The sequence below is a fragment of the Prosopis cineraria genome, unplaced genomic scaffold (assembly GCF_029017545.1).
Source record: "Prosopis cineraria cultivar Desert tree isolate PC_DT_omini unplaced genomic scaffold, ASM2901754v1 PC9, whole genome shotgun sequence".
Taxonomy (NCBI): Eukaryota; Viridiplantae; Streptophyta; class Magnoliopsida; order Fabales; family Fabaceae; genus Prosopis; species Prosopis cineraria.
Window position 1 is genome coordinate 20873811 of NW_026555340.1, and position 10649 is coordinate 20884459.

General features: G+C 32.8%; 1 protein-coding gene and 1 pseudogene across 1 annotated transcript; both read right to left on the reverse strand.

Moving 5' to 3' along the window:
• Positions 1-327: 327 nt before the first annotated feature.
• Positions 328-6028, reverse strand: LOC129319491 (serine/threonine-protein phosphatase T). Its single transcript, XM_054964582.1, is given in 9 exon segments — positions 328-805; positions 1960-2093; positions 2565-2684; positions 2860-3039; positions 3304-3477; positions 3587-3637; positions 3824-3917; positions 5654-5694; positions 5697-6028. Coding segments are annotated over 9 exon segments (978 nt in total). The 5' UTR covers positions 5805-6028; the 3' UTR covers positions 328-729.
• Positions 6029-9479: 3451 nt separating this feature from the next.
• Positions 9480-10276, reverse strand: LOC129319650 (leucine-rich repeat extensin-like protein 6; annotated as a pseudogene).
• Between the last annotated feature and the right edge of the window lie 373 nt (positions 10277-10649).

The window sequence follows — 10649 nt, forward strand, 5'->3', positions numbered from 1 at the left end:
CTGATAAAAGCTTAAACCATGTAACATGGAATGGTACGATTGTGATTATATAAGAACTTCAATATTCATTCTCTTTTTTATATAACAATCTTAGATCAGACTAGAGCATTAGCAAGCCCAATTAAAAAAAAAAAAACTCTTAAAAATACATTTTCTAGATTCACAAAAACTTGAATTAAAGACTTCTCAGTAATATTCATTCTCTTTAAATATAACTGCTGTATGCCATTCTGAATTGTAATTGAAAAGAGTCAATCTGACTTGTGGAGCTAAGAACTTGAGCGATTTAAATGTCCATTCTATCAAAAAAGCAAGTTTGTGAACAAATTTTCAAGCCAAATTAAAAGTCCATCCCCATTCTATCAAACCATTCACAAATCAGAATACAAGTAATTTTCACAGCTAACAATAATTTAACAAAGACTTGATATTACAGAAAGGCTATATCTGAAATAAACAATGGAGGACTAGAGTCTCCTAATCACCAGAATATGTAATGCAACTTGAAAGGCCTGGCCTATTATGTTCCAAGGAATAATGAAAAGTTGAGGGATCTATCAGACAAGAATCAATCATCATTATCAGATCACCAGTATTTCATATTCCAAAATTTGCCTTGCAAGACAACAATCATAAAATTTCTGCAATCTTGGGACCTGCATAATACCCATGAACCTGTAGTTCTTTTTGTTCCCGGAAAAAAATCATAAACCGAATGACAGTAAAGGGCTAAGAACTAGGCAGCTTTTCTTTGAACAGGCGTGGAAGAATTTCATGAGCACCAATGTCCAAGACTTCTGGGTCTCTGAAAAGACCAATTTCAAAATAAAATTAGAAATCTCGATGTTTATATAGCCAAAGCACGGACTGTAACACTCGATGAAAAAAGGAGCTGTGTCTGTCAGTCAAAAACATAAATCAAGCACAATGTGACACTAATCCTACGTTTGAACGTAGAGAAAAATAGTAGGGAAAAGCCATTAAAAATAAAAACTACAAAAGAAAGCATGAGGGAGAATAAATTTCAACCCTATTTAGATAGCAAGAGAAAAAAAAGCATGGGGCCCAAATGCTTTCTCTCCAAAGTTGTCTTTACAAACGTGGAGAGATTTTAGAGAGAAACATGCTTTCCAAAATTGCTCTATAAGAGAGAAGAAGAGGCATGAAACCCACACCTTTATCATTGAATGTGATTGTTATTATGAAATTAGTCGCTTTTTTTTCTGGTATTCTTGATCAACTAAACATCAAAATGGAAAACATTTAATCTCCAGTTTCCTCTTCCCTCCACTTTTTCTCCTACCATTTTCCCTTCTAATCGAAACAAGGCATGTGTTCAACAGTGAGTTTTTCATATTATTATTAACAAGCACACGCATTTCAAAAAAGGAGTCATGTCTGGCTGAACCCATATTCAAAACTTGTATAAAACACAATGTGACAGTACACAACTGTTCAGCAGCAAAGTTTTAAAATTATTATCGCCTAGGAGAAATCAAATGAATAACAGTAAACTAAGGACCATCTGCATCAAATACAGCAAATGTAAAGCCATTCTCACAAGGATTCGCAAGTCACATGAACAGAAGATGCATATGGATTCTCATAAGGGTGACACGACAATGATCTAAAACTACTTTCAACAATAGGCTTATAACATAATTCACGCACGATACATGCACTACATGCCCAAGATTGCAAGCAAGTCATATATAAATTTTTTTTAACAAAAAACAGTGAATACTTGCTTATTGTCACATAAATTCATTAGGAAGAAAATAACAGGTAATCCAAAAAACGTGAAGAAAATTTAAAAAAAAAAAAAGAGGTTATACCAAGTTCACAACCTTCTCTAACATTATTTGTTATTACTTCCACAGTATTACCCACTATAACTTACTCCTATTAGCTTATACTTTCATAGAATAACCTGCAATCAAGAGAGGGCAGAAGGGAAACCTGCATAATGTTTGTCCCATTTCATTGGAACTAGGAATAAACCACAGCTTTCTAAGTGAGGGTGATTCAAATTGAACAAAAAAACCATCATTCTGACCATGTTTCCATCTCCTTGATCCCTGGCCCTTCCAGACCTGCAAACACAGAATGCAAATTTAAATATTTTGTTGCAACTGAGACCTATATCTAGACTGTTTCAGAAAAAAAAAAAAAGATCAGTTGTGAAATCAATCTGTTTTATGGGAATGGTGACTAGATAGCCTAGTTTTCCATGTTCCCACCATCAGACCTTAGGGTTTTGGACTTAAAAATGGTTTGGAAAAAAAAATAAAAACTGCACTGTTGGTTTTAAGGTTCCTAGCCATGGTTTTGGAAATTGTGTTGTTTGGTAAATACTCTCAACAAAATATGGTTTGGGCTTCAAAACCATGGTTTTTCAGCTCCCAATATACTACCTAACAGGCACAAAGACAAGTGTATCAGTCACCTCACCATCTACCGAGATCTATGGACTTTGAAATTAGCAGTGGCAATTCTTGCACAAAACGTCTTCTCCTTTAGACCAATCAATTCCAAATTTTAATGCATTAAGAAACAAAATATACCTGCGGATAAGCAATTATGCTTTTGGGAACAATTAAGCAGGCTGCTCTGGAAAAGGAGTCCTCAGCATATTGCCTGAGAAATGAAAAACAGCTTCCATGTGTATGTGGTGATTCAAAGGCCTGATACACCAGATGACGCAAGAGTGTGGTTATTAAAAATAGAATACCATGAAAGAAAAAGCTAAGTTGCACGTGTGTGTGCATGTCTCTGCAGAGGAGAGTCTATAAAGGAAAGGGGACCCAAAAAACCAAGCATACCAAAACAAGAATTCTGTTAAAAATTAAGAATTTTCACCTTATCAATATTAACAACTGGGGCATATTTATCAGTCTGTGTCTTTTCCATATCAAGAAGGAAGTAGACTCTAGCATCCACAGTGGAAGTTCCATGCCATGATTTTACAGCTGTCTCCATGGTCTCAACAAGGAAAGAAAACAAGTCTTTCCAGCTGTCTTCACATCCATACTTTCCAGACTGTATGAAGAAGACCAAACAGCCACTTTGGAAATGTTAGAAAGAATGCATGAGCATATAAGGGCATGTTAGTAACTTTACGTCTTTACCATCTTTATGACTTCACAAGAAGCCGCCCAAAATTGAAATGGACAAAACAAAACATCTCAGAAACCCAAAATAGATTAATTAATACAATAGCACATCCTACAAAATGTTCATGCACATAAAGCACTCCAGAAAATAAAACAGGAATATATCATTAAATTAACAAACAATACTAACCAATTCAGGTTTCAATGTATTTAGATGCTTAGTCATGTCAACATTAGATCTTTTATTCTCCACTTCTTGTGCTCGATCTCTATCTTTTGCTAGTTGGTTTATCCTCCTTATCTTTTTTGAAACTTCTTGGCTTTGGGGATTATACTGCATAGCCATCTTAAAGGCAGCTAAGGCCTACAAATATTGAAAGGCTAACTGCATTAGAACCAGAAACTCCAAAATCATAGGGACGCACACACAGCTTCTGATCAAAAGCAAAAAGGAAGGAAGTTGGATGACATACATCTTCATATCGTTTCATGGCCTCAAGTACACATCCTTTCCTAAAATGCCCCTGGAAGTGAATTCAAGTAGCACCACTGAGCATATTATTTATATTGCAAGCTTCAAACAAGATCAGGCTTAAGGAAATCTAATATTACCTTGTCCCATTCAGGTTTTAGTTTTATTGTCATCTCAGCATCCTCAAGAGCTTTTGTAAGCTTGTCCAGTTGCAGCAGCGCAGCTGCACGGTTATTACCTTGTCCCATTCAGGTTTTAGTTTTATTGTCATCTCAGCATCCTCAAGAGCTTTTGTAAGCTTGTCCAGTTGCAGCAGCGCAGCTGCACGGTTACTGGTAGACAATGTAAAGAAGTTTCATCAGGAAAAGATGTTTATATTGGCATGCATGGCATGGAAGATGTCTCATTGTTGAAAGACACGAAGATACAAGCTACTGCTCTAGAATGCACAAGAACAAACAACCATTGACTGCCAAATGTGCCAAACACATCATATTCCTACAATTCAATTATATTTTATCTCCAGCAATGTGCTGTCTAGCATTTGACATTCAGAAGCACATAGGATGTGGCAAGTAAAAAAATTATCAACTATCACATGAAATTTAAGAATAAGACATAACCGTCATGGATTAGTTAACCAGTGAAGAAACAAATATTTATATAACCAAAGGACCAAGTCCACATGATAAGCAACTGGTCAAATTTAAAAGTGATCAATTGTCTGCATTGATGATGTCACCGATATCATGTTTAAATGCAGCAACGAAAACTTTATGCCATGCCACATCACTAGTAAATATTGGACCTGATGCAGTGAATGAAGTGACTTATTCAAACAGTAAAAGAGAATGCTATGGATTTTCAGACTTTGTAATGAAAATTATATAGGTCTCAGCATTAACAGAAAATTAATGTTAAAATAATAAGGGGAACCTGCATTTGAAAAAGAAAATAATAACTAAAGGAATTGGATACATTTGTTGATGACAATGTTGCATGCTCTTGCACTTCAAACTCAACTCAGTAACAAATGTCAGAATTATTATCCTTTGATAGAAGTTCATAAGAAATGCCAATGCCTAGAAAGAAATAGGCCAGAACTCATGAGACAACAGTTGTTATCTGCAACAAGGGGAAAAGTTCATCCAATATAACACCGAGTGCAAGTGTTATGGACAATAATCGATGTAGAATATGCTGCTTTCAGGCTCTCACACTCAATGGACCAGCTATCCAGGATGGAATCTTGCATCGCATTAAGTGGCACTTTAATTGAAAGCAGATCAATACAGAAAGAGCACACTTAGAAGGAGCAACTTGGAAAAGGGTTACCTGGAACCCAAGGGTCCAAGACCCACAAAAGCAAAAGCTGCCCACAGGAGGCATTCCCATAGTGGGAAGGAACTACTAGAAAGCATCCAGGACAACCAGAGTGAACAAGCACCCCCAAGAGTGGGTTGTCACGAATTCCAGCTCTCAAAGGAGTATGTTATCATATTTCTCACATTGTACAATCATCAAGATATAAAATGGAAATTATGCCTGGATGTTCTCCCACCCAAGAGGCTACTCTTTTGCTCCTCTCTTGGCTCAAATCGGATCAACTAGCTCATTTTTACTTTTGCATAGTCCATTTGTTTAGAAGGAACCAGAGGCTCTTCTCTGCTGAAACTCTGCAGCAAACTGGAACTAGAAATTCATACTTAACACACAATAATAGTTAAAATCCAACTAGACAAACAAATGTCTCCAAGTAATTCATAAGGCCGCAACACCAATAATGCAGACACTAAGATTGTTTTCAGCCCAGGAATTGACAAATTTAACCAAAGCGATCCGAAAACCAGATCAGCAAAAAAAGCAATGCACGGATAGAAGAGAGCAACAATTTGAAATTCGGGAATTCAATCAGTGAAGAATGTCACTAATTAAGCCAAGTACACCAAAATAAACGAAATCAACCAAAAAAAAATGTCGCACACGATTTTGAACAAACGATCAACTTCGCTGTGAAACCTCAAAACAGTTGACGATCGGTTGAGTTACAAGATTTAAAAGGAGGTACCTATAAAGAGTAGGGTTTGAAGGGTCTTGCTTGATGGCTTGGGGGTGTAAAGTGCTGCCGCTTTGAGATACTTCCCTGACTTGAAAAACTCATTGCCCTGATCTTTCAGAGACATTTTTTCTCCTTCTGCTGAAGCCGGGGCTGTTGCCATTGGTATTCTTCTTCGAAGAGAAGAGACTCAACGGCGATAATATGGAACTTACCTTCTTCAATTAATCCCAGAATTGCGGTGCGGGCTCACAATCTTAGTAGGGTTTACTAAGATGTTCACTTTGAGTGTCTTCTCTTCGAAGGCTTGGATGCATGATTATATAATTGTTCTCTCTGAAGCTGAAACCCAATATTTGGTTTTGTTTCAGTAGCAATACAGCTTTACACGTGACTCCTCAGACGCAGTGTCTTGCTTTAACCAACCCTGTAGTTAAGTTTTAGTTTTATTTTTTTTTTAAATCAAAAGTTGGATTATCATGATTCATGAGTCATTGTGTTGATTTATCAAAAAATAGTTTGATAAAAATTAATTACTATAATAAAATTTTTGTTTAGACCTTGAATATATATTTTTTTTCAAAAAGTCAGTTTGTTAAAGTGAAATTTACTTAAATTCTAATCTAAATAAATTTTTAAAAAACTTATATATTTAACCTTTTATATTTAATATGCTTATTTTTAATTAAAATAAGGCATGTAAATTTTTTACTCCTTCCTTAAAAAATGTAGGCATTTTTTGAGAGATTGAATGTTTAAAAATGTAGGTATATTTTTAATTTTTTGAAATAATATTATTGTTTTTTTTAATACTTCTATTCATAATAACTTATAAATTTGTCATTGACATTATTAACCCATCAAAATACATTTATCTTGGTTGATTGAATAAAAATACATTAAGTATATACAGCTAAGTACATAGATATTATCTATATACTTTTATCATTGAAAATTAATTAAAATTATTTGAAAACTAACAAAATTAAAAAAAATAAATCAAGTCATCTTTTAATAAATGAAGCTTTTATATATATTTTTTATATCTATGAGTATCATTTTATTAGAGGCAATTTTCTTTGAAATATTATTAAGGATTAAATATAAATGACTCTCCTAATAAGAATTCAAACTTTGGTTTATTAGATTATCAAGAACTAGCCACTTACATCAGATGAGATATAATTTTAACTTTTGATAGTTTCTTAAAATAGTTTTGGAACAACAGCTACAGCCAAACATGCCATTATTTCTTCACAAATGATATTCAATCAATACACAAAAATCAATGCCAATTAAATATTAGTGTATGTCAATATTATTAGTATTACCAGTATCATCATTAATATCAATTAAAATGATTGAATATAAAATTTATAATAAACAATTTATTTGTTTAAATTGTGGATGATGTTTAATAAGCCCTCCTGAGTAAATATACCAGAAAATACTTATAAATATGTCAATATTATTAGTATTACCAGTATCATCATTAATATCAATTAAAATGATTGAATATAAAATTTATAATAAACAATTTATTGTTTAAATGTGGATGATGTTTATAAGCCTCTTGAGTAAATATACCAGAAAATACTTATAAATAACATAGTATTCATGACAGAGCAAGCATGTTTCTAGGCCATTAAGGCCATAGCCTTAGGCCTCTAAAAAAAAATTTCTTCTACTATGTAGTCATTATTTTTCTGTTAAGTATTGATGCTGGTTAAATAAGTTTTTTAAGAATTTATTTCTTGCTTGTACTTCAATAACCCATCATCATTTTTACATCAAGCATTAATGTTAATTACATCTTTTCATGAAAAAATTATTGTTCCCCATTTCCTTCTACCTAATCATTCTCAATATCAATTAACTATTCTCTAATTAAAAGGATAGCATGCATATACTATATCAAAAGATTAAACTCTTTCTTGTATTAAAAAAAAAGAGATTAAACTCTTTTCAATACATATTTGCTTTGTGAGTATTATTGATAATACAACTGACATTTACTATTACTAAAATAGTTTTTTCAAAATAAATTCACTTAAATTTAATTTAAGGATAAGTCATATTGTAAAATAAATTAAATGCATTAGTTATATTATTTATCAAAATTATAATGTTAGAATTATTTGATTATAAAATTTAAATATCTAATTTGCAACTCAAAAAGCTAAAAAATGACATGAAGATAGATAAATAATACTACATTAGGCCCTTTTAAATAATTTTGTCTCAAAGTCATAAAACTTCTTCACGTGACCTTGCTTCATCATGAAAAAATAAACTGAGAAAAAGAAGATACAAGTGGCAGCTTTGCATAGAGAAGGTAAGTATTTAAGACTAGAAAAATAATAATAAAATTTATAACAGTTAAATTCTCAATAAATTTTTTTTAAAAAAAAATAAGTTATAATATTATATAAAACGGTTGCAAACAATTCAATTGTAAATTGAGAGTTATTTTTAAAATTTAAATATTTTATTTACAATTAAAGCTCTTAAATTTGCAATTATTTAAAATATTTATTATTGATTTTGCACTACATTTTTATAGAGAACCCAACTATTATAAATTCATTATTCCTCCTTTGAAAGTTAACAATGCAAATGTTTTGAAGTGAGACTTTTGAAAAATTACATCCAGGGATTTTTTAAGAATGCTAGTGATAAAGGCCAAAGGATTTTAAAATTGCTCTACAGGACCAAAATCTTTTAGTCCTTTTTTGTGTGAATAATATATTTTTGAGAGGTTTTTAAATGTAATTTTTCCTAGATTTTCCTCTTATACGTGAGGTGTTGCATAGAGTTCAATCTTTCATGTAAAAGTTATTATCATATTTATAAGTCACCTCTAATATATTTTACTAAAATAAAAAAAATTTAAAACTCATTATAATTTTTTGAAATAAATTTTAAATTGTATCCCTACAAAATATACGTACTTTTTTTTCAACATTTAATGAGAGATAAAAAACTTAATTATGATAAAAAGTCAGTGGCATACCTTTTAAATATGACTAAGAAAATCCTTCTCTATTCATCTTATAATTAAATAGCTATTACAAGGGGGAGCACAATAGGAATAGATCATGGAGGCTTGGGTTTTTAAGGAGCTATTGTCTTGGAATAAAAGAAAGCTTCTAAATTGTTGCTTATTGCGCAGCAAGTTCCTCCTCTTGTTGTATATCGTTGATGAAACCAAATTCAAGGACAAAGATACAAAAGATGCACCCTGGCTATTCATTTTGTTTGTCTTCCTGTCTCCTATTATTAATTATTATTGTATTGTTGGAATGCACACTCTTCCTAGAATGTTCTACATTGTATGCCTTGCTTTTCTTTCATGGTAGATTGCCTATAAAGGGGACATTAATTAGAATGAGGTTACTTGAAAATGATTGGTTTATTAGGAACACTCAAGGAAATTTAAAAAATTACACAAAAATCTAGAATACTATTCTAATATCTAGCTAGACTTTTAAATATTCTCAAGGGCTCGATCTACGTATTTTTTTTATCTTGACAGGCAAAATCATAAGAATAGAAAATTGCAAATTGATAAAATTAGAAAAAATAATTAATGATTTCTTTTTATTTAAAATAAGATAGCTGATAAAAAAGTAAGATATAAAAAATTCTTGTCAATTTTTTTTAAATGTGATTTATATTTCCTACCAAAGCAAGTACTATAATAACGTCGTCATATGGTGTACTTAATTATCTATAAGATAAGCATTTAATGGTGGCACCATCAACCAACAGACTTTGTGTGTCACTTGTTGACCTTCATGGTGGTCCCTCTTTGATTTATGATTTTGCCGGTCATCATTCACTCGGCCGGCAACTTGGCACACTCCGGCGGCACGCCGTTGAAGAAAGTAAATGCATGTTTTAAAGTTCTGAATCCCCGGCAATAAGCACACGCCCACTGTAATCTCACCGGAAAACTTGTCATGCTCCACATTCAACACCTCCAAGCTCTTCATCCCCGCCATGGACTCCGGCAACGACCAGACAAAATTGTTAGAACCTACATCCAAAACTGTCCAAGTTAACTAAATTCCCAATTTCTTCCGGCAACGAACTAGTTAATCCATTGTTTGAAACTGTAATCTCGTTCAGTGTATCCTTCATTTTGGCCACACTTGGAGGAATAGTAGACCCTTTGAGATCATTATTTGTCATCACAATCACAGGAGCAAGATGATTCCCGAGGCTCTCCAGCAACAATAATTGAAACCTATTATCGTTTATCAAAACGGCATCGAGTTTCAGGTCGAAAAGGCTGGACGGCACGTCGCCCTTGGAAGTTGTTGAACCTTATATCCAAGTAACGCAATGAAGGGAGATTCAAAACGACATCGGGAAAACCACCAGAGAGTTGATTGTCACTGACGTCGAGCTCGAAGAGAAGGTTCATGGAGGTGAAGCCATTGGGAAGCGGTTCGAGTTGATGCGGAAAATCGCGAGTTCTGTTAAAAGGCCAAGCTGTTTTGGCAAAGAACCGGAAATGTTGGCACCATTGAGGTCCACTCCGGCGACGGCGACGGCGACAGAGTTGGGATTGTCTGGGTGTGATGCGCAGTAGATTCTAATGTAGTTGCAGACTTGGAGACCGTTCCAATTTATTTATTATTATTTTTTTGGCAATATAGAAATTTGGATTATGATTCAACCTTTGGTGTGGTTTGAAATATAATTAACTCTGTTTTTAACTAGTTGTGGTTAAATTTGACATTCATAATATAAAAGGAAAACAATGAATTTGTTAAAATATTTAGTATTTTAATTAATATATTTTATATATTTAGTTTATTTAATATAACCTTCATATTTACTTTGATTTATAGCTCTTGTCTTCCTCCCATTGGTCAATCCAAGTGGTGTAAGAATATTTACGTGTATTGAATATACCAAGGGTGTTTTGGTTATGGAAAATGCAAATACAATATTAAAATAGATACAACGTACATCATCATTGAATTAATATTTAATGAAT